This window comes from Nannobrachium achirus (assembly GCF_963921795.1).
Source record: "Nannobrachium achirus genome assembly, chromosome: 11".
Classification (NCBI taxonomy): domain Eukaryota; kingdom Metazoa; phylum Chordata; class Actinopteri; order Myctophiformes; family Myctophidae; genus Nannobrachium; species Nannobrachium achirus.
Window position 1 is genome coordinate 31,091,196 of NC_137820.1, and position 23,866 is coordinate 31,115,061.

General features: G+C 41.5%; 1 protein-coding gene across 3 annotated transcripts; it reads left to right on the forward strand.

Annotated features, from left to right (window-relative positions):
- Positions 1-324: 324 nt before the first annotated feature.
- On the forward strand, positions 325-23,613 carry nap1l4a (nucleosome assembly protein 1-like 4a). 3 transcript variants are annotated; one of them, XM_080737605.1, is made up of 15 exons: positions 325-422; positions 1,999-2,048; positions 2,342-2,417; positions 5,373-5,517; positions 6,993-7,079; positions 7,652-7,783; positions 8,310-8,381; positions 8,508-8,647; positions 10,392-10,537; positions 14,909-14,928; positions 15,054-15,173; positions 17,711-17,749; positions 17,898-17,948; positions 19,639-19,678; positions 20,813-23,613. In XM_080737605.1, the coding sequence occupies exons 1-14, from the start codon at positions 346-348 to the stop codon at positions 19,642-19,644; spliced, it is 1,161 nt and encodes a 386-aa protein (XP_080593731.1). In that variant the 5' UTR covers positions 325-345; the 3' UTR covers positions 19,645-19,678; positions 20,813-23,613. The 3 variants fall into 3 exon arrangements, with proteins under 3 accessions (XP_080593731.1, XP_080593729.1, XP_080593730.1); XM_080737603.1 differs by lacking the exon at positions 19,639-19,678; XM_080737604.1 differs by lacking the exon at positions 19,639-19,678 and having other exon boundaries at positions 326-422; positions 1,999-2,024.
- The last annotated feature ends 253 nt before the right edge of the window (positions 23,614-23,866 follow it).

Genomic DNA, 23,866 nt, shown 5'->3' on the forward strand with positions numbered 1-23,866 from the left:
TTTGGTGGTCGGAGACTCATAGAGAGTATGGACAGGCCTTTAAGTAAGTTTCCGAACTTTTTTGAGGAGTTTATATGAAATAAGTGCCAAGACTGTTAAAAAAAAAAAAAAAAATACAAAATCAGTCCAAAAATCATTTACAACAAGCAGACATGGCAACTAGTGAAACTGCCTCATCACAACTTTCCCCTCTCCCTCCTCCTCCCCCCTTCATTCCCACAGACCAGTCGACCAATGGGGTGAGACTGACACATGAGCCGGGCCGCTTATAAACTTTCCCTTTCGGCGGGGATCCCTCCCTCCACCCGCAACGCCGTCCAACCAGCGCCCTCAGGAGGAGGGAGCATGAGTGCCAGTGCTTCGCTCCGGCGCTTGAGGAGAAAGCCCAGGGTTCTGCACGTATCGATGCCGAAGACGCCGAGGTAAGTGTCTAAAAACTGTAAAAAGTCAAGTAGTTTTTGATATAAAACAACGCCGTTGTCCTGAGGGTCACAACACGCGCGTACCGACGACACTCGAGTGTTCCACGTATAATAACAATGAATTGTCTTTCACTCTTCTCTTCTTGAGTTCTCTGCTGCTATTTAACCCGCCAGCTAACTGCTGGCTAGGCTAGGCTATGCTATCGTTAGCATCATGCATGCATTCATGCATCCATCCCTAGCTCTATGATCCATCCACGCGAGCATTGCGAGTAGCGAAGTGTTGCTAGCCGTTAGCACTTGACTTTCCTTTCCCCCGGGGGAAAGGAAAGTCAATGCTCGCTGCTTGCCGTCTGCTAAATGCTACGTGTTTGTCACGCTAATGGCTCCAGTGAAATCTCCCGCTTTGAGCGCATATCGCTGCTCCAGCCTGTTGTGTTCCCCTTGTTATGGACACCACGAACGCACATGTGTGCTAATGCTAACTAGTTACTAACTACATCACCTCTCAGAAAGCCTGGTGGGCGAGGTTAACATCACCACACTGTGGCTAACGTTAAGCTAGCTGGATTAGCAGCTGTCAGAGCAGGGTCCCATGCATGGCACCGCCCATACGTTGTGTATGTGACTGTGTTCGCGCGCAGTGGACATTAGCACAATTAATTGTTAGTAGATACAATGTTAGTGTGCCGTCAATGACCGTGTATTATAATCATGACGGCTGTCCTCCTGTCACGAAGTGTGACTGCACCAATTGCTAACGTTAGACTCTTTAATAGCTATATAACCGCTAGCTCTGATCCAGAGCTGACGCTCTGACAGGCGGCCGGCTAAAAGACGAGACCAGGATTTCTCAGCCCCTACGAGGGCTCAACTTCAGTCAAAACAAACTAAACTACTTCACTACTCACCTAACCAAAGGTAGTTTTGTGTTGTTTAAAGTATATTCTCCGCGGTGGGAAACCTCAACACCCCACCCGCTCTGTAAAAAAACATAATTTTTTGTCATGAAATAAAACGCATCCAACTCGACCGCCGCTTATTTCCGGGTTGTGTCTGCGGTGGCTCGAGGTGGGTGCATTTTATTTCGTGACAAAAATAATGTATTTTACAGAGTGGATGGGGGGCTGAGAGGTTTCCCACCGCGGAGAAGAGACTTTCAACAACACAAAACTACCTTCGGTTAGGTTAGTAGCGAAGTAGTTTAGTTTATTTTGACTGAAGTTGAGCTATTGTAGGGGTAGAGAAACCCTGGTCTAGTCTTTGAGCCAGCCGCCTGTCAGAGCGTCGGCCAGAGCTATAATAAAAGCGCTAGCCTAGCCAATGCGTCATTGGACTGCGCGTGCTCACTCTCACAGCTAATGTCGGTCTTGTTGATTTCACAATCACTCACAGTTGGCTCATGTGCCTGACCTCTCGTTGTGTCCACTTGTCTTGAGTGTTGTTTAGATTCACGAACCAACTGTTAATAACCAGTCACTGTTTGTTAGCTTTCTGACTCTGTCAGTGACTACTATACGTGCTATTGTACTAATTTCCACCTGTCTTGTTGTGTGACTTTTGGCCTGTTTTTCAGTCACCCAGAAATGGACGCCAGCAAAGGTGAGAAGAAAAGCGCGATAAAAGGTGCTTTTGTGTTTTTATTTCTACTTTGTGCCATTCAGTCTATGGAGGGCTGGATTATTTACATTGCTTCTCTAGGTTCTGTAAGATGGTTGCAGTGCCACAGTGATGATGTAAACACTTTCCTGTTCCTGTTACTTTTTTTAATGTAAGACTTCAGATAATCTCAGCCAGGTTACTACTGCAAGAAACATAATGCACAGTGCTCTTGGCAATGTCAATCGAACAAATTGTATAAGAATAAAAAGATGAAAATACAAACTGTAACGCTGGATTTGTTGTGATCATGTGATAAGGTAAAGGAGATCAGGTGATGCAGGCTCCAGTAATGCAGGTGGTGGAGAGAGGCGACTGTTTCACTCACATAGAAAGGTAAGGGATGGGGGCATATTAATTGACTAGTGATTGTCATACAAATAATTGTGATTAACGATTCAATTGCGTAGCTTTTAGCCTTGTAAACAAAAGTTGCACGGTGGCAGACATGACATACTTGAATGCACAAAAGAATCGACTGACAATGATCGAATGTGTTATGTCCAAAATAGGCCACATTTCATATTTTATACTCAAAACCTTGTTATAGAATAGTGGAAATGGCTCATCTAGAAGCTCTAAGGCCTATCACCTGTTTCTGCCAGAATTTATTGTAGAATTATTTGTGGGACACATCCGGATAACAACAGACATACAAGCTCATGTCGCGACTCCTTCTGCGCAATGCACGATGGGACGTTGGAATTTTTTTTTTTTCCCTATTGGGCAGTAGCCTCGCGTAGCCAGGCTTACTCATCTGCGAAGAGAAAAACCTGGTGACAATAGAAGGCAGAAACCGTTCTAGGAGGTGGGGCTGAATTTTCCCGGAAGCTGTCTTTTTTTCAGTGCGGTGTTCCTGCAAATGTATTCCCTGCACGAAAAAATCTGGTCTACGTCTCCTGCTCCGTCGGTTGCGCTCGCAATAAACAATATACAAACAAAAACATTGATTCAAGCAATGTTACACCTATTAAGAGCTACAATCTATTTTAGTTTTTTCGCTGGGGAATGTAAACAGACCCGCGTCGCATGACGTAACGTCCGTTAAACGCAGCACTTCCGCTAGAAATCTTGAAACTTAATTTCCCTTATATGCTTCACTTTTGGAGGATACTGCACATGTTGAGCATAACTTTGTGTAGGTCTTGTCTGTTTCAGTTAGTATTTTGTCGCTCTGCCCCATTTTAAAGGGTGTGTGTGTGTGTAAATGTAGACGGGTAAATTTGCTGTAATCAATTAAAATATGCCGCAGAGAAATTCAGGCCCTGCCATGGAAAATGCATCTGTTCTCCATTGGTTGGCAGATTTACCATAGATATTTGAGGGCGAGCTCTTGGGACAGGTTTGCCAATTATACCTTATTCTTCCATTGTAGCTGTTATGCTAATGATTTAACTGCCCTCCCTCAGTGTAGTCTTGTCACTGCTGCCCCTACTTGCTCAACTAACGCTGATGGGTTCTAAATGTCCATCTTGTCAATAGATATCAAAGATTGTTATTACAACATAAAACCCAGAAGCGTTTGTTGAACCTGTTACATGAGGAACAGAGGGACCCAAATGAAACAATGTCCAGGCAAGAGTTATAATCCAATATTCCAAATTATTTATTTCCTATTCACCAAGTGTAAAATTATTGTTGAACCGATGCTAATATGAATGAATGAATGAATGCAAGAAAATAGTGATACAAACTCGTATACAGCAACACAGCAACAGCAATACAGCAGAGCTCTGGGTCCAGGCCTTAATCGCTAACACAGAGTAAACTGAAGTGTCAGCTAATGAAGTCTGCACACTGAGTTTCTAAACTACAGAGCTTTTATACAATTTGATCAAAGGGGATGGGATGGGTCTCGTTGTGGGGTGATCTCAGGTAATCAGTTCTCTCTCTCGGTTCATATGACGGAATGATCGATGACAGGTTGTTGACAACTTCGGTCTGTCACAGTGATGGAGTATTGTAACCAATCTTGAGTGCGCGTACGCCTTCACGCTACCTGAAAAGAAAACAATTGTGCAGAACAAAGTGCAACAACATCGCCAGTAATAGTCTAACACCTGTTATCAAACGATACGTTTCTGCACCTTGTTGTAAATTTTCTGAGCTCCATAGGTGGGATCATGACCTGTCTGTTTTTTTTTTCGACAGCTAAACCAAATTAATGACACACTGCAGTCATATTCTGGTTTCCCTATGACAGTTGAAGTGAATTAATGATAAACTGCTGTCATATTGATATATTTTAATTTCACAGTCCATTGCGCATGGTGTCACTCTTAAAAACAGCTATATATTTTACATCATGCTGAGGTAATCACCTTCCATTATCCATAGAATCTTTGTGACCTTATATTTATAATTCCCCTACCTTGGCGAGATACCTATCACTCGTGACCTACTGTATTGCCTTGAATTCCCCTAAACTTGGGGGCACATAATATGTGCACCCAAGTTTAGGGGAATTCAAGGCAATATGCACGGCCGCCTGAGGGCAAAAGTGTTAACACATTTAGCTTATAAATTTAGGTTAAAATAATGCATTTTCTCATCAGCGCCTCCACCCTATTCCTCGCCATTAAATAACCCGCCCCCACACAGCGCTGCCGGATTCCACCCCAGCCCCAAGTTAGTTGTCACTGGTGCAGCAACGACTGCCCGGCTTCCCTCCCCCGAACACGACCATTGTTTTCCCGCTTGCAGAAGCACCTTGCTTCCACTAGCACCGTGGTTTGGATTCAAACCCCTAGTCTCCGAAGGTGGACAGGAACTTATCCCCTGCGCCACTTGAGCATCCAACATTGAGAAGTTTCATCAGAGAGAGATGAAGCAGGGACCCTCCCACAACCTTTTCATAGATTCCATATAGTTTCAATGTTTGACAGCGACGATCATCAGTGTATTTTGGATTCATGTCAATTTGTGTTTTCAGATATTTAACAACTTGAGCCGTCTCTACCTAATCAACTTGACCTTTTACTCTGTACTTAGTCTGCTCTTTTTTCCCTCTACACCAAACCTCTTTGCCGAAAATAGCTGATCTACAAGCTCACAACGCTTAGCAGCACGAGGCGTTGTGAGCTTGTAGATCTGCTATTTTTGGCCACAGTTTTCAGGAATATGGACAGATTGGACACCAGGGTTCAAGTTGTAAATCTGGAGGACCACCTGTAGTAACTCTGAGGGCCCCCCTGTTGAAGACCCCTGCCCTAAACTCTTAGCATCTCCTTCATTTTTATGATCTGAATTTGTCCCTAAACTCTCACATTCTGATGTGTTTTGTTCCTCCAGCATGCTCCCTAAAGCAGTGAAGAGAAGAGTCCATGCCCTGAAGAGGCTACAGGTGCAGTGTGCTAACATAGAAGCCAAGTTCTATGATGAGGTCCATGAGCTGGAGAGGAAATATGCTGCTCTATACCAGCCTCTATTTGACAAGGTACTGCAACTAATGGCTCTTTTACACCATAAGAGCCAAGTGAACCGTGTCTTGCCGCGAAACATGTTTTCTCTGAGTTTGTTTCCATATGCTAAGGCTTGGTCTTTGGATCAGGGCGAAGAACTCAACTTGAACTTAAAAATGTAAACTTACAATGCATTGTGAGTTTGTAGATCTGCTATTTTTGACATTTTTGGAACTGGCATAAGTTTGTGCAATTTGTTTGCTTTATAGTTGAAATCTCCTCAAATAGAAACTTGAATGAATTAGGTTTTTCAAATTCATTAGAAAATATTGTAGTCTTTGACAAAATATGGGTTGACAAAATAACATTGGTAATCAGTGTCGGACCCCAAAACTCTGGAATCAGTTGAGTTCTATTTTAAAGCCTCTTTAGTCCATTTGAATGCACACCATACAAATGTGTTAATGGCCCAGCTTGTCCTATTGCACTCAAGTGTGTGTGTCCCATTTGCTGCCGACATTTCCTCCGTTAGGACACAGCCACGGCCCCCATGCTAAATTAAATGCAACCACAACAAATATTCAACTGTTTATCAGTCAATCCTGGCTATTTCTGGACCTGGAGACCACAAGTGAGCTGGGTTACAGACTGAGACTGACGGCCCTAAGCCTTTAACACCTGTCTGTAGTGTGTGACAGTGTGGGTGGCAGGGCTGCCGGGGATTCCTGGAGGCTTGATCAAAATAATCCCATGTGTTCATGTGCATTTCACTTAATTAATTGTTGATGGGGCTGTCTGTCACAATCATGACATTTTACAGAACTGTTAATTGTCACGCATATTCTTTATTCTTCATTCATACGGATGATATGATATGATATAGTACTTTATTGTCAGTTCACACTGAAATTTGTCTTACGACACAGCAGTCATGTATTCAAAACATAATATATACAAACATTTGTAGCACATCAAGGCATACGTGACACGCTGAGTCGCGGTGCAGCCCCTGTACCAGCGCATTAATAGCTGCCCCTAGGGCTGTCACGATATGAAATTTTACTTGTCTCTCAAATAATTGGCGATTAACGATTTAATTGTGTTTTTGTCGTTGATAATTACATTTCTGTTTGGCTTTTAGGCTTTGAAATTGCACATGGCAGATATGACACATAACCTAAATACACAAATAAATTACTGACATATTTGACAACTTACTTAAAAAATAACTTTGAATAACTTACTCACCCTGATTGCATATGTTATGGAGTGATCACTATCATTTCTATTTGCTATGGACAATGTGGCAAGCTAACAACGTGTTGTGGTGCGACACATTGTGAGCTTCTATCTAGATCCTCTATTTATCATTTGTTGGGCAACAACCTATTGGAGCTGGCAAAAGATCAGAAATTACATTTCGAATTTGGGTCTCATAGGGCCTGCCAATATTCCTAATTTTGCATGTTTCCTAATTGAATTGTTTGGTTGTGTGTTGTGATGTTCGCAGAGAAGACAAGTTGTGACCGGTGCAGTAGAACCTACAGATGAGGAATGCGAGTGGCAGAGCGATAAAGAAGAGGAGGAGGAGCTAGCAGTAAGTTGGAACTCTTATCAGTGAAACTGGCTGATCTTCATCAACAGTTGTTTTATTTCCATTCCATCCATACCTCCGTCTGAGGCTTTGATTTCCATAAAGGGAAGTCAATTTGCTTTAGATTTGGGTCCAATCAAAATCACTGTTGTCACATCACAGGTTTCCAGGTGTAAAACAGTGGGGTGAAATGTGTTTTTGTGACACAAATGTATATTTTTCAGTTATGCAACACTTTCCGCATGACAAAGTATTGGGTGTGTAGTGATTCAGTAACCGCATAGTTTAATTTCAACAATCCAACAATATAGATATGTAATTTACACCCATAATCAGGCCTGGAATTTCATCATTTTTGGGGCAAGGCCATATGCCAGGGGGCAGGAAGGCCATCAAGATTTTAGAAAATAATATAAATTGATAATAATTCATTTAATTTAAGGGTTACATTTAATATGTAGAATATCTACTGTGAAATAAATAAATGGGTATTTACAATCTGATGCTCAGCCCTGCACAAATCATATAGTAGTATATAGTAGTTATTAAGTGTGCTACCTGTCCACTGCCTGTAGGAGGAGCTAAAGAAAAAAGCAGCAGTTGAGGACAAGAAGGAGGATGCCACTCCGGAGGAGGACCCCAAAGGCATTCCAGATTTCTGGCTCACCATCTTCAAGAGTGTGGACATGCTCAGTGACTTGCTACAGGTACACACAAAGTACTGGTTTTATATGAACTACTCCAAAACACCAGTAGAACCCAATCACGAGGCCACAGGGAAACCATCACACTCGGCATATAGACTGTAAAAAAAATCTGAATGGGGTATGTTGTTGTTTATTTGGATCCCCATTAGCTACCATCTTAGCAGCAGCTACTTTTCCTGGGGTCCACAGAGAAATACATTACATAACATTAATACATTTTACAAGAGTAAAGAAAACAGTTACAAACTTTAAAATACAACCAAATGTAAAACAAAGAAATCATTGCATAAATACAACTTAATAATATCTCAACCATGATCACAATTTCAGGTTTACAAATACAGATGGCAAGTCGTGTACAGATACAAATACATATATATATTATATAGCAAAGGCAGATTCTATTAGATATTTCTTGATTTTCTTACCCTAAGTGTGAAGAGACCTTTTGATGAATGGTGTTGTAAGTGTGTACATCAGAGCTGTAACTTTGTGTAACAAAGTGTAACCTATGTGCTCCAACCAGGAACACGACGAGCCCATCCTGAAGCATCTCCAAGATGTCCAAGTCAAGTTTTCAGAGCCTGGACAGCCCATGGTCAGTGGCCTTTTATATGACAATTGACTGAATCTTAGCCATCATAGAGTTGTTGCACCCAGAGTGGTGTATGTGTTTGACACTGACATTGTGTGAAATGTCCTTTTCCCCCGTTCTGCTGTCCAGAGTTTTACACTTGAGTTCCACTTCGAGTCCAACCCATACTTCAGCAACCCTTTCCTCTCTAAAGTCTATAAGATGAAGTCAGAGCCCGATGCTTCAGACCCTTTCTCCTTTGAGGGACCAGAGATCATTGACTGTGACGGGTAAGAGCCACTCTGCTTGGCTTCCTGTGTCATGGATGTGGCAATCTCTGATTGGGAGTTACCACTTATGCCGCTTAGACCTGGAACGCATCTGTGTCACGTTAGATTTTAACCACTTGAACCATTATTTTTTTGTTTTAAAGGGATATTACACTTTCAAACAAACTTTTAGGTCTAATCAGGCTTGTATGAACACCCTGAACAGTTTTTAATTTGCTTCATTCAGTATTTAGATATTTGATGTAAATGTTACCAGCTCCAACACGCCCAGGCCCTCTCCACATACACACCCATTGTAACTTCAAACTCCATTTTAACCATGATAGATTCATTAAAAACACCCATTTTTTCTGGTGACTCATAATACCCTCCTAATACGTGAGCAGACCGTGTTTTTTCAATAACCTTTTTCTTTTATTTTTAATAATTCTTTGGGAAATTGGAAAACATTAAATACAATAATATTGTAATATTTAGTGTAATATCCCTTTAACCATTACAAATTAGCAGATATACAAGCTCACAGCGTGGCACTGAGTGCTGCGCTGCGAGCTTATAGATCTGCTATTTTAGAAAAATCGCCACATTTTGTAACCTGACTGCGCCAGATGGTACCGCCCTACTTTACCATCTGAGATTGCTCGGGGAGAGTTGATAACACTCGTAAAGTCCCGGGCCGGACGAATCAGTGGCAGCTACGGGCGGGCTCTGAGCGGCTCTGAGCCAATAGTCTGATTGCAGACCACGTGGAAACCCAGGTGCGGATTCTGGGTGTAACGTCATGCAGACAATAATTATGAGTGGTTGGAGTTGGCACTCCCAGACTGTGATAGAGAGACGGCCCCATCCAATCACCTGCTAAAGAATTTGAAAAAATGTCCCACCCCTTACATCGGGTCTGCTAGAGCAATCCCAGATGGTAAGCAGAGCGGTATGCAGCCAGGCATACGCACTGCTGCCACCATCTGGCGCAGTCAGGCTACACATTTTGTACAAGTCTTTTAAATATATTGACCCGCTTCTATAAATGTCTTCTAAATCAGTGTTTCTCAAACCTTTTCATGTCGAGCACCCCCAAAATGACATGTATTTGGCCTTAGACACCCATCTCAAAATATGTTGTTCCAGGGACCCCCCAGAAGCTGAGATTGAGTTACAAAAGTTTGCTTTGAAAAATATCTATTCAAAGATTTGCGAGTCTTCACGATTTTTCAAAAATGGCAGATCTACAAGCTCATAGCGCGGCACTTGGTGCGTGTGTGTGTACATTTTCTTTAGTAAAGAGCTGTGCACAGTAATGGGGTGGTCTCATCTTTATGAGTATCGGCCAATTAATTGCCTTTTGACTGCCTTCTGCGTGTCGTCAAATAAGATGACATTCACCGAATGCCAGTGACCGATGTTTTACTGTTGTTGCATGAATCTATGTGATTCTTTAGTCATCATTAAAAGATGGTGTTTTTAAAGCAGTTATTCTTTTATAACAATACATCGGAAGTTGTCCAAATGGCATCCTTATTTGTAAATGAGGCCCCTGTTAAAAATAAATAAATATATAGATAGATATTCACGTCTAAAGACTAAGTTTATAAACCTCTGGAAATCTTTATAATAATGAATCGGCATGAATGTTGGAACAAACCCCCTCCCTTCTAAGATGATCTCTTCTCTTATCCCTTTCTCTCCCCCTTTGTATTTCTTGGCCTGTCGTTTCCCTCCACCACTCTTCTGTCTGCTGCTGCAGTTGTCAGATAAATTGGAGCAAGGGGAAGGACGTGACGGTGAAAACTATTAAGAAGAAGCAGAAACACAAAGGCCGCGGCACCGTCCGCACGGTTACGAAACAAGTACCCAACGACTCCTTCTTCAACTTCTTCAACCCTGTTAAAAGTGAGAACGTGCACCTAATCTTTTCCTCCAGTATCATTCATAATATTCAAGAAGTTTTCAGGTCCATTGTAGTAACACCACATGTGTAAGTCGTGTCACTCTACTACAAGAACATTTTAAGCTGAAAACCGTCACATATAACAGTGTAAATGACCTCTTAATCTCCAGCTGCAGCTAGAAATATTGACCACACACATCCGATTTGCACCAGTGGTTCTGTACTGTTGAGTGAATCAACCACATTGTATCAGACATGAATCAGACACTGGGCTGACATGACCAGCAGATGGCGACAGAGTCCTGATCTTAGTGACTGGAATACTTTTTATCTGGTGTATTTGAATCTGTTCAGAACTGCATCACCCCTTAAACCTCCTCCCTGCCAACCAGTGCAAGGTGAAATGCATTCTAATCACAATGTTGAGCTGGAATCATGGAATTTTAAAGTTGACATACAGAGTTTGTACTCTGACTTGACAAGCATTTGTAGAATGTGTTCGACTCTAGTCCTAGTGAAATAACAATTTTTTGTATGTACTATTTAATGTGGAGGTTATGTTTTATTGATTATCTTTGTTTGATTAATATAGTATCTGTAGACTTAATCCCTTTATACTTCAATGACCAGGATCCCCCAGGGGTCTATACTAGGCCCCCCCTTTTCTCCCCTACACCAAATCTTTGTCCACAATAGGCGATCTACAAGCTCTCAAGGTTGCCATGCGCGTTTTTACTGAAGCCTCACCCTAGCATAGGGAGGGGACACCAGGGCTCATGTGGTTAATCTATCACCAATTTGATCTCCTGTTGGCTTTCCTGTCAAACATGCCTGGATGCGTTTTGACTTTTTAGGTCAAAGAACAGCCTCTGTGGTTTCCTCACTGGATGATATAAATAGCTCATTATGTCACGTCGTTCACACCTTTTTTGAGAGGTGCGAGTCCATAGGTGAATCACTTTCATTTCCACACGCAAAGAATGCATGTGTGAACACATTCTCATTTAGAGCGTGGGTACCTTTCATTTTTGCTCCTTGCAGTGGTGAGTAGGGTTGGGCGGTATGACTTGGAAGTATGAAAAAAGATTGTTTAAAAAAAGTACTGTATATTGCAGGCCATAATGTCGATTTGTCATGACAAACCCTACTTCTCGAATAATCAATTTACCTACATGAGCAAATGTGTTATTGTTTTTGCAATTTCTTTCCCGATTAATATTGCTAGGGTTGGGTATTGCCTACAACCTCAAGATACAGAGGCCATGATGTGATGCGTATCACAATACAGAGGCCATGATAGGCTGATACAATAATCATCTCGATACACATTGATTATGAATAATGACCGTGTCCTACTGAATTTACTACAAGATTTCTTATAACGGCAAAGTCAAACCTTTACGTATTGCACGAATTAAGACTTACCGGTAGTATTAAAATATAAATTTTAATATATATATATATATATATATATATATATATATATATATTTTTTTTTTCCTTCTCTGTAGCTTCTGTATCGATGTGTGTGTCTGCAATGAATATGATACTATATATTGCCATATCGTGTTTTTTTTTTTTTTTTCTTAAGCACAGTGTTCAGCAAAAGGACAAAACAGCCAGACGCCATATTTGTGATGGCCCAGAGGGAATGGCTCCCATGACCAAAAACTATTACACAAGGCTTTCCATTTTTGTCTTCAAGAGGGAGTCAATTTTCTTGTCACTCATAACGTCTATCGGCACAGTCTCTTGAGGACATTCGACGGATGCCTCTGTCCAGTTGCTAACCTTGACTCCTTAGTGCAAACTCACTGGAATGCTGTACTGCCCCCCTAGCCTGTATGCTGTCTTTCTGTCGGCTGCGTTGGTGCGCCGCGCTATAGTGTATACAGTATGTGTTTATTTATAAATGCATAGTTGCGTGCGCCAGTTGATATCCGAGGTTGTTGTCCTGGTAAGACTTGGCTGTGGCTATACATTAAGCACGCTGCTCACACAGTTGCTTCATGTCGGACACATGTTGCTGGTGCAAGTGTGCATTCACTAGAACTGTACTGTAGAGGTCTTTTTCTTATTTTCTTATGGTCAGTTGGGTCCGGGTCAGTTCATTATGTCCAATTGACTGTGCATGGCTGTAGTTCCCATAGACATAGAAAGGTAGACGCCTCCTTTGGCTGTGGGGCATATGCATCGCAGGATGCATATGGAAGTCGCTTCCCACTTCCACGTGTGGCACACATACAGAAGTTGGTAGGCCAATCGTAGGCAGGTTTTTTTCCCCTTAACCGATTTAGTGCCATTCCCGAGATATCTCGTGAAATGTACTCGAGTATTTCGAGTGCCAATCCCGAGATATCTCGCGAAAAGTAATATATTACTGTAACGGCGGTTATATTACCGGATACAATGGCGGAAGGTCCGGAGCCGAAATCCGTCGCTGATTTCTCATCATCACGGCTCCACGAGCACAAAATAGTCATCCCATAACATTGAGGTGGACGGGGGATCTCATCTTTAATGTCCATTATCTCAAAACTACACTTTAGAAGCGAAGATGGAGGCAGATGCTCGCTTATATAACACATGGAGAAAAGCTCAGAGCCGATCCGCCATGACACCACGTAAACAATGAGCGATTCCGGCGCAGGACGCGATGACGTCAGACCGGAAGTGTTTACGCTGTGGACTTCTGGCCTTCAAAATAAGATAATGGCCGTTAATGGAGCCAGCGAGAGGCACTCTGGACATTATAATCTGTTAATTTGGTGGGCTCAGAATGGTTTAACATGGGAGTGGATTGGGGTTTTGCTGCTTAACGCTCAATTTGTGGCTGTGCTCACTCCGTGCTGATCAGGAGAGGGAAGCATGCAGTGCTGCATGATGATTAGGCTGACCTAGGATCAGATACTGTAACTGTGCTGTGCGTTCGTGCCAAGCGTATCAAACTATCAGCATCTTTGTCAGCGAGGTGAAAAACATGCAGTTTAATTTCTTTGTCCTTTTGATTCTAGACTTCTAGGTAGCTGTTAGATTGCATTATCTTGATTCTAGACTTCTAGGTAGCTGTTAGATTGCATTATCTTGATTCTAGGCTTCTAGGTAGCTGTTAGATTGCATTATCTTGATTCTAGGCTTCTAGGTAGCTGTTAGATTGCATTATCTTGCATTCTATAACTGGCGTATACTGGTAGAACTGCTTTTTCTTTATTTAATTAATAGCATTTAGTTTTGTCAGGTCCATATACCCCACAGTCTGGGTCGGTTCTGTTATACCAAAGAAACAAATTGGATCTCGGAACTAATTTAACAGATCCATTAGGAATCGAGTCCGATCAGATCTCTACAAATTTCATGGGTCCATTATGGTCATTTTGGAGCCCTGCTGTTCTGACCACCTCATGTTTTCCACCATCAGTTGTCAACCACTGTCAACTAAGTAGTTTCTCTTCCCATATTCATGAAGACGAGAAGGGAGGTGATTAGGGCTGTCACGATTAGGACATTTTACATGACGATTAATTTTCACTCAAATAATTGTGATTAACGATTTAATTGTGTTTTTGTCGTGGACAATTACATTTCTGTTTGGCTTGTAGGCTTTGAAGTTGCACATGGTAGATATGACACACAACCTAAATATACAAAGAAATGACTGACATATTTGACAACTTTACACTTAAAAAAGAACATTGATAGTGGAAATAGCCGATCTACAAGCTCACAACACGTCGCGATGTGACGCGGTGTGAGCTTGTAGATCTGCCATTTCCTCTATTTTTGACTTTCTGTTAAATATATGAACATTTTTCAACATGGAAACGATTATGACGATTATGAAAAATAATCACGATTATGTCAAATAATTGCGATTAGACGATTATGTAATAATTGTGACAGCCCTAAAGGTGATGCCACTAAATTCAACTGTTTACTACCGTTACTTCTGATTAGTTTTACTTTACAGAAATGGATTAAAGTTCTCATTCAGACTGATTTCAGTCAAATGTATTGTGGCTGAAACTAGCCATAGAATCTATGTACTTCAGAAAGCAAAGGTTAAAGCCTCAGTCTGCAATATCTTCTGGAAATACCTAAACATCACAATTCTACATCATTATCATTGTGCGACTTGTTTAGGAAACGCAGTCCTAGCGTAGGGGGTTCCTTTTCCGTCTTTGTCACAAATTGGAACTTGGCCTAACCTTGTTCAGTCAAGTTGGGGTTTCAGTCATGAGATTGATTTAGTTAAATTCCATTTGATCATATCAATTTTTTTTCCCACATCATATTTGTATCTGCTCATTGTGTAAAGCTGAGAAGAAGACGCATGTCCTTCATGAACCTGACTGATTTTTCCATTTCTCTTGCAGTTAATCCAGATGGAGAGCTGGTGAGTAAACTGTAGCATCCAGCATATTAAAAAAAATATGTATATACATTTAAAAAACAAATGACAATGCCAGCCGCTGTAGGAAGAAACCATGTGTCAACAGACTGTTGTTTTGTCTCTGGCAGGACGAGGACTCAGAGTTCACCCTAGCCTCAGACTTCGAGATCGGTCACTTCTTCCGTGAGAGGATAGTTCCCAGAGCGGTCCTCTACTTCACCGGAGAAGCCCTGGAAGATGACGAGAGCGTGAGTGATTGACGTGTGTGTGTGTCTGTGTGTCTGTGTTCGAAAAGAGCTCCTACTGCATGGCAGCTAGGGTTGTCACGGTTTCACATTCTTCTTAACTCAGTCGGTGCCATATTTAAAGTGGGACCTCTTATATTGCCGTTTCGACAACAAAGGGTTAAAAAAATAGTGCGCACGCTGGTGCACACATTCGTGCACAGATCATGCACTATGCATGTGCATGCTTTTCACAGCTTTCAAACAAAATCCGTTCAGGCATTCAGGAGAAGGCAGCCCTTATGTTTTCTTCAAATGTAAACAAACATGGCTGCCATGTTTGAAAGATGGGGTTGGTATGGGGGTTAAACATGCAATTTCGCGATCGCGATCATGCCTAGTACACTGTTGGAGGTCCAAAAATTTTTAAAAAAAAAAAAAAAAATGTTTTAACTCATTGAGTGCCAATCCCGAACTAGTTCGGCTTTATTAGCGTATCGCAGAGTGCCGATCCCGAACTAGTTCGGCTTTTAAAAAAAAAAAAAAGAAAAAATCTTTTTTTTTTTTAATTTTTTTTTTGGACCCCATCAAATCTGGTGAACATGATTTCAATCGTGATTTTGCATGTTCCACCCCCATACAACCCCATCTAACATACAGGGCAGCCATTTTTGTTTACATAACATGTAAAACATAATGGCTATTATCTCAAGAATGCCTGAACGGATTTCCAATCGGATTTTTTTGTTTGAAAGCTGTGAACAAACTGCACAAATCCACTCCAATGCAATCCAGGATTGCATTGGATTTTTTAGAGCTCATTCTTCTCTGTTTTTTTCCCATGCATGAGGTGTGCAAGGTTTAATCGAGGCTAAATTGCAGAAAATAGATCTTCTAAAATGCTTGGTAGCCAATAGCTAACTTCAAGCTAACTTCATCCTCTTCCTGTACATGCACAAAGGAAAGTGTTCAGGCATGTCATGGCTGCAGGGCTTGTGCATATACCAGCACTGTCTAAGTAGAATTCTCTGGTCATTGGGGCCCTCTAGTGGTGAAAAAGGGGGCACTCAAAGAGTTAATTATTATTATTATTTTTTTTTTAAAGACGTCCAGAAGACGTCTGGCAGGGAAGGCCATAGTTAAAAAGACGTTTTTATTATAGAAAACGTCTTTTTTGGCAGGGTATGAGTTAACACCGAAAATCTAGTCTGTGTCAGCACCGGTATTATCGGTAACAGCGTTTCAACCACTCAGGTCGAAACCTCCAGTAGTTGTTATTAGAAATAATATATCATGGTGTTACTGTGCTTTTTTGCAAACTTATAATACATTTATCAATCAAAAAGCCTCTTTGATACAAAGATATCTAGGCAACCAGGCAGTCATATTAACTCATTGAATGCCCTTTTCAAGATGGCCGCCAAGTACCAGGATGCCACGTTCCTAAATTTCTAGTGCACGGATCAATTTTTAGTGCACGGATTGTGCACGCCCATGCACCATATATGCACCATATGTGTAGTACTTTTTAACAGCTTTCAAACAAAAAAATCCGCTTGGAAATCCGTTCAGGCATTCATGAGATAGAAGCCTTCAAAGTCAGACAAAACAAACACTGCCACCTTCCTAAATTTCTAGTGCACGGATCAATTTTTAGTGCACGGATCGTGCACGCCCATGCCTAGATCATGCACCATATGTGTAGTACTTTTTAACAGCTTTCAAACAAAAAAATCCGCTTGGAAATCCGTTCAGGCATTCATGAGATACAAGCCTTCAAAGTCAGACAAAACAGCCATTTTTGACATTTTGAAAGATGTGTTTGTTATGGGGCTAAACATGCAATTTCGCAATTGCGATCATGCCTAATACATTTGAGGCATTTTTAGAAATGTTTTTATAAAAAAAAAAATTGTGAAAAAAAAAAAAATCAAAATGGCTTCCAACTCGGGAAACTCGGGCTGTGGCAGCCTGGGACTACTGTAATAACTCGGGAAACTCGGGCCTTGGCAGTCAATGAGTTAACAACCTTCGTGCTCCTCGCAAATACCATACTGTAATATATTAACAGGCTTACATAACGCAACGTCTTTTCGATGTGTTGAAGCATTGGGTTTAAAACCAAATATCGCCAAACACAGGCGCCTTTGACCATTTCGTCCCCCATGTCCTCTATTAAATCCCCTGTGTCCTCTATTTGATTGTGCGTTGTCGACTTGTGAGCGCTCGGTAGCTTGTTTTTGAAAACTGGAGCATATGAATAAATTAAAAAAATCTCTTAGGCCTCGTAATTAAACTGCACAGGGCAGATGTCACAAATAACTTGAACACAAAGAAATGACATTTAATACATGTAATAATTGTTTAAAAAATTATGAAATGGACGGAAAATGTAGAGCTGCTATTTCTGCCTTGAAAATGTATTTTTTATTTTGGAAACTATTATGACGATTATGCTAAAATAATTGCGATTAGACAATTATGTAATAATTGTGACGGGCCTCAACATACTTGATACGTAATAATACTTATTGTGTGCTGTTCCTTTTGCCTTAACGCAGTTTGAAGAGGAGGAAATAGACGAGGGAGATGATGAAGAGGTCAGTTGATGTTGGTGGTTTCTTTTTCTTTCTTTTTTTTTGTCTCTTGCTTGACCTTTTCTTATTTTTTGGTCTCTTGTTGCTTGACCTTGCATGACGCTCCTCACTCACCCACCTTGTCTCCTTGTTCCATGTGTGTACATTTCAGGGAGAGGAAGAGGAAGGTGATGAAGATGACGAGGAAGATTCTGACCCCAAGGTCAGTTTCTGTGAGATGTTGGTGGTGTTGTGGAGAAGGGTGCTTCCACTGTGTGTAGGAGGGCTGGACAGTATGTCCATATTAGGTCTAGGGATGGGACCATATGAAAATGTCACGATTATCGTGACAAAAGAAATCACGATTTACGATGTTATCGCGATAATCAAAATCCATTATCTTGGGGCGGAACATTTGCCAAATGTTTTCCAAAATGGTAAAAGGCAAAGAGGTTCAGGGATAAAGGGGATAAGGCATGGACGGAAATAGGGCCCTAGATTAGGGCATTCACGAAGAGTGATTTTTAGTATTCGAATTATTCAACCTCGAAGTATATGAATAGTCGAATAATCGACAGGACTGGCCAAGAAGCAAACATTGTGAAAATAGCCAATCTACATGCTCAACGGACGTTGTGAGCATGTAGATCTGCTATTTTCACAATATTTATCTGTGGAACCGAGTCACATTAATACCTACAATTCAGGGGTGGGGGTCCCCAGTTCAAATATGTTTATTTTGGGGGTCACAGCCTAAAAAGGTTTGAGAAGCCCTGGTATAGAGCATTAACAAATTCATCCACAACTCATTCTTATGACTTCCTATCTAGCCAAGCTTAATAAACAATATATTTTTTAAAGGGAAAACAATTTAAAAAAAAAAATAGAATATTCGACTTCGGTGAACAACGTTGAATAGTGACTTTGATATTCGAATATTTGGTGAATGCCCTACCCTAGATATCATTGGGGATTTTAGTTATTGTAATATCGTGATCTGACACGGGTGTTGTCGTCGTTATACTTTCCAAATATTTTTCCAAATGTCTCAAAAATGGCTAAAATAACCGACAATACAAGCTCACCAAGCTCACAATTGTGAGTTGTGAGCTTGTCCGAGCTCGCATTGGGTGCCGTTTTTAATTTAAAAAGCATTTATTTATTAATTTTAAACAGAACAGTATTGTCACAATAACAATATCGAGGCATGTGGTCATAAATATTGTGATATTAGATTATTTTTTTTGTCCCTATCGCTCAGCCCTATGATGAGGTATTTCTGTTGGACTACTGCTTAACACTGCATTCGCTATGGCTCCATGTGGTGTGTTTGTCTGTCTACTTTGTTCTTACTGGTGTCTTTACATAATTCATGTTATAAGTGGTAATTACTCACCGGTGACTTTACATATCGTTGCCGTCTCCGTATTTGAACATTTTGTGTTTTTTCATAAATTAATGTCCTACTTGATCATACTGCAGCGTGACTCAAACGTAGCAGATCCACAAGCCCCAAAAGCCCCAAACGAGGTGCAAAGCGACGTGTTTTGAGCTTGTCAATCTTCTACTTTTGCTGCTTTAGAATTTGACGGACTATGTTCATGTTATTAGTGCTAACTACTCTGAACACCTGACCTCAAGGTTTTCTGTTTTAAGGTCTTCGAGCTCACAACATATTGTGACTCATAGAGCGTGTGTAAATCTGCTATTCTTGCTATATCGATTACACCATTTGTGTGTCTTGGGGCTCAAAAAAGTCCGAAATCCTGACCTACTGCTCGTAACAATCAAGTGGTTTACAATGTGACATTCATCAAATAACACTTTGGTTTTCAGTAATTACAACTGTGTATATTGTCTCTCCCGTCCCCCTGTCCCCTCTCCCCTGTCCCCTGGATTCCCTTCCATTACAGGCATAACCAATCAAATCATTCTCACCCCATGCATTTCTAGGTAAGGGAGAAATGAGGAGACGGGCCTCCCGCAATTACAATGTCTACTCTGTCCTTTTCAGCTTTATTTGGTTCATTGTTTTTCTCCTCCTCTGTTGTCGTTGACCTCTTTAACTTCTCCATCCTGGACTGTCCTGTACTGCTAGTCTTTTCAGGTGTCACTCACATCCAGATAGCGGTCACTCCTTAACCCCCTCCAACCCCAACACACCTTTTCCTTTTCTTAAGTTCATTCCATCCATCGTCCCAGGTGTCTTAACACGGCCCCCTCTGCCCTCAAGGGCTGCAGCATACTTCAATGAGGTAATACAGTAGAACAGAATGACTAGGGGATGCACCAAGCTGGCTGACAGCTTTCTTATCTCCATATTCTAACTTTGTGTGTTTTATTCGTAAATTAATGCGCTACTTGATCATACTACGGCGTCACACAAAGGCAAAAGTTGCAGATATTCAAGCTTGAAACGCGACGTGCTTTGAGCTTGTGGTTCTGTTTTGATTTTGAAGTTTGGGATATATAAGGTTTCCACCCTGACAGATGACCATGACAGACGAGAACCAATGGTTCTCACACGTTTTCATTTCTAGGACCCCCAATTTGGTATGCATTAGACCAGTAAGGCCACAGACCCCCAAGAACCCTTGAGAGAGTACAATTGGATCCAAGTGAACCCGAACTCTTTCTTACATGTCTTTTTGCACACACGCAGTTACAGGACCTAATTTAGTTCCCAACTATCAATCATTTACCTGGGGACCCCCTGGAACCCCCTCAAGGACATAAAACAAACAGTGGTGGAGCCACATCGAGTATGAAACAATTTAATTCGGCGTGGCCGAAAGACCTTAAACTTATCTTGAAGTATGCTGCAAGCTTAACCCCACCACTACCCCATCATCTTTTAACTCTTCATACCTTGGTGTATGATCTCTCCGTTCATGTCCGATAGTTGGTCTTTGTCTTTACGTCCAAGTGTGTTCGCTGGCGAGCGTCCTGCAGCTCGGTTAGCGTCCGTCTTATTTCAGCCTCATGTTTTATTTTGTTTTTGTCATTGTTCCGTTTGTGCTTCCTAGCATTTTGTCTTCAGCACTCCTCATCCTCTCTCCCTTTCTTCTTCTTCCTCCCCTTCCACAGAAAGCAGAAGCCCAGCCTGCCGAATGCAAACAGCAGTAACCCGCCGTGATTCAGGGGAAAGAAGCAGCTTTGGGGGCGGGAGACTGTCCGCTCTCCGTCAAAATCGGTCCTCCACCAATCAGCAACTCCTCCTCTCCTACCTACCCCCCCCCCCCCCCCCCCTGCAGGCTCCTCCCCCTTTATGAACTCTTCTCATCCAGATGCAATAGAAACGCAACCAAACAGTGTTTTTTCAACCATGATAGCATGACCTCTCTAGCCGCCGACACACATTTAAGGCACATGCTTTATGCTTTCCCTTTGAGGAGGCGGGGGGTAAAGCAGCGTCCAAGTCATTCCCTATGGTCGCATGTTTTGACGAGGCAAGCTTGCTCTGTGGCTTTAGGACAGCTGTATGTAGGGAAAGCTTAGTGACATCCATAGGGAATGAATTGGACGTTGCTTTACCCACCGCCTCCCCCTAGGTAAAGAACAGGTCATGTGCCTTAACTGTGTGAACGCGGCCTTTGACCTTTTCATTTGTCCCCACCCCCTACATTAGTTTGGCTTCACTCATACTCCAAGCAGAAGTGACTTGCCTCTAGTTGCACAGTGAAATCCTCCTAATGTTATCCATTTGTAACTCGGAACAAAGTACAAATGGAACCAAATGGAACCTCGGGTCCATTTACATTTGTACTTTATCCAAGTTAAAATAACGCCCAGGATTATAAATAACCACAACATCTCGTTTAGTCTTGTATGGTAAGGTGACTACTGCCATGAACCTCAGAATATCAACGAGTGGTAAATAACTAAATGGCTTGGAAAAAAAGAGTGGCGTGGATCCCATCTTAAGTTCAATAGAAACAAATCAGTTACTCAGGGTTTTTTAATGCCAATAAGATAAGTGTTAGTTTACCAAGAAACTGCTGAACAGGAACGACTTAATACGATGATGATCACTGGGGTTGCTGATATCTTTCTCTTTTCTTTTTGTCCTTTTCTTTTTGTGTTAACGGTGGTTCTTTTTTTAAGAGACACGCAATGTATATCATTATCTGAAATTAATTTACTTTTTTTTATGTTCATTGTCATTTAAATATTTATTCTAGTTTCATACACCTTTTGTGATGAAGGGGTGCGTTATGAGAATGCATATTCGGCGGGGCCACACAGCAGTCGTAGTTCGAGGCCCATTCTCATCGGCTCAGATCTCATTCAGGATTTGCGTTTGCAGATTAACTAAAGAAAAGTCATGTATACTGCCAAACTGTATTTTTTAATATATAGACTTGTTTCAAGCATTACTACTACTACTGCTTTGGTTGTGCCCAGGTATGCTGGGCTTAACGAGTGCAAAACAAAAGTACTTAGTGGACAGGTGGACTCGTTTAAAGGTGACGCGGGTAAAATGAGACGTGGGTTGTGCAGAGGTATTTTATCAAACTCTGAGGCTTCGGTCTCACATTAGAATCACCTGCCCTCCTCCTTGAGGGGGGGGGGAGGGTGTCGTCCATTTCATTCCCTATGGAAGTCAAATGGTTTCATATCTCTAGCAAGACTCTTAGAGGCTTGCTAGAGGTATGAAACCATGTGACTTTCATAGGGAATGAATTGGATTCCACTCTTCCCCCCCCCCTCATCCCCCAAGGATAAGTAGAGGGCAGGTTACCTTAATGTGTGTCCATGGCCTGAAGGGAATACTTGGTCAATTCATTTAACCGAACCTCCATTCATTTATGGTATGGTATGACCGCTTTCCGCATGGCGTCCCTATTTTGGACACGTTTAGAAAATGGCAGATCTGCAAGCCCCACAACTCGTGAATTAGCCTTTTCTGCACCACGAAACTATTTGCGTTATGAATGAAAGGCTGGTTTTAAAATTGGCAAAGTATTCCTTTTGAAGGGCAACGAGCGATTTTTAAACCATGTGTCGTTTTATTCACGTCCTCGATAGAACGACACTATTCTGGTTAAAAATCGTGACGTTTTCCCCTGAAGTCTTTTGTTCTTGCCCCTTCCCCTTATGATTATGCTCTTTCAACTTGTGTTAACAAGGAAATGAAAAGAATAGATTTGTATTATCAAAAAGCTGTTGGGGCTGCACTTTCTATTACTAACCCTAATAATGTTAAGCTTTCTGAAAACTGACCCTTGTTTTCCATCTATCCTCCCATAGCCCAACTCTAGTTGGTCTTTCATTTGAAGTTGATGGATGAATTCAGATCGTCTGACCGTCAACTTCTTTGCAGTGTTTTCAGTGTTTGCACATAATGTATCTACTAGGAATTAATACTCTGTAAGGGGATAAGCGGCAGGGGGTTCAATCGGTGGAATTGTGTGTAGAATCCCAAATGATTCTAGAAATCAAATCAAATCACCTATCAAGCGTTCTGCCCATTCTCTTGTTAACACATGGTTTAATGCAATTAGGAAATGTTCCTTTATTTTTGTTTTGTTTATAAAAAAAAACGTATCTTTCTCTGTTTAACATGTCAGTAGAATGTAAGAGGTTGGCATATTTTTTACTGCACTTGGATGTCGGTCGGTTGGTACTGTGGACCCCTTCGCCTGGTTAACTGTGGTCCTTGTTAACAGTGGCAGTGTGATAAGACCCCCACCCTCTTAAGGAAAAAAAAAAGAAAGATTGTAGATCTCGTCTTGAGAGATCTCTCATAGCCACGGTGACACTTTTCAAACCTCCCACATTGAACCGTGTGCTATCAATGGCCTTATCTGGTTCTTCACAATTTGTTACTTGCGCAATATTTCTTTTCGATTTGTACAGAATTAGTTAAAATATTCTATTAAAGTTGTGCGACATGAAAAGACTTTTGGTTTTGTCCCCTTACTGTGTGCTGCCTGTATGAAAACAGGAAACTATCTGTCGGTTTGTTGTTGGCTATTCAAAAGTGACTGTTATACAAACTCAGTGCGTCACTTCGTGCCATGCTGCAAGCTTGTACATTTGCTATTTTTGAAATTCTTCGAAAAAGTGAGAATACTGATTCATCCTGTTCGCTCGGGGGTCTGAACATGCAATTCACCCTCTGTCAAGTCCCGCCCCTCT

Bases quoted from the DNA above. Each gene is read 5' to 3' on its own strand.
- nap1l4a (XM_080737603.1), top strand. From the start codon at position 346: ATGAGTGCCAGTGCTTCGCTCCGGCGCTTGAGGAGAAAGCCCAGGGTT. The intron at 7,784-8,309 runs GTACACACAAAG...TGCTCCAACCAG, and splicing joins TGCTCAGTGACTTGCTACAG to GAACACGACGAGCCCATCCT. The intron at 8,382-8,507 runs GTCAGTGGCCTT...TCTGCTGTCCAG, and splicing joins CAGAGCCTGGACAGCCCATG to AGTTTTACACTTGAGTTCCA.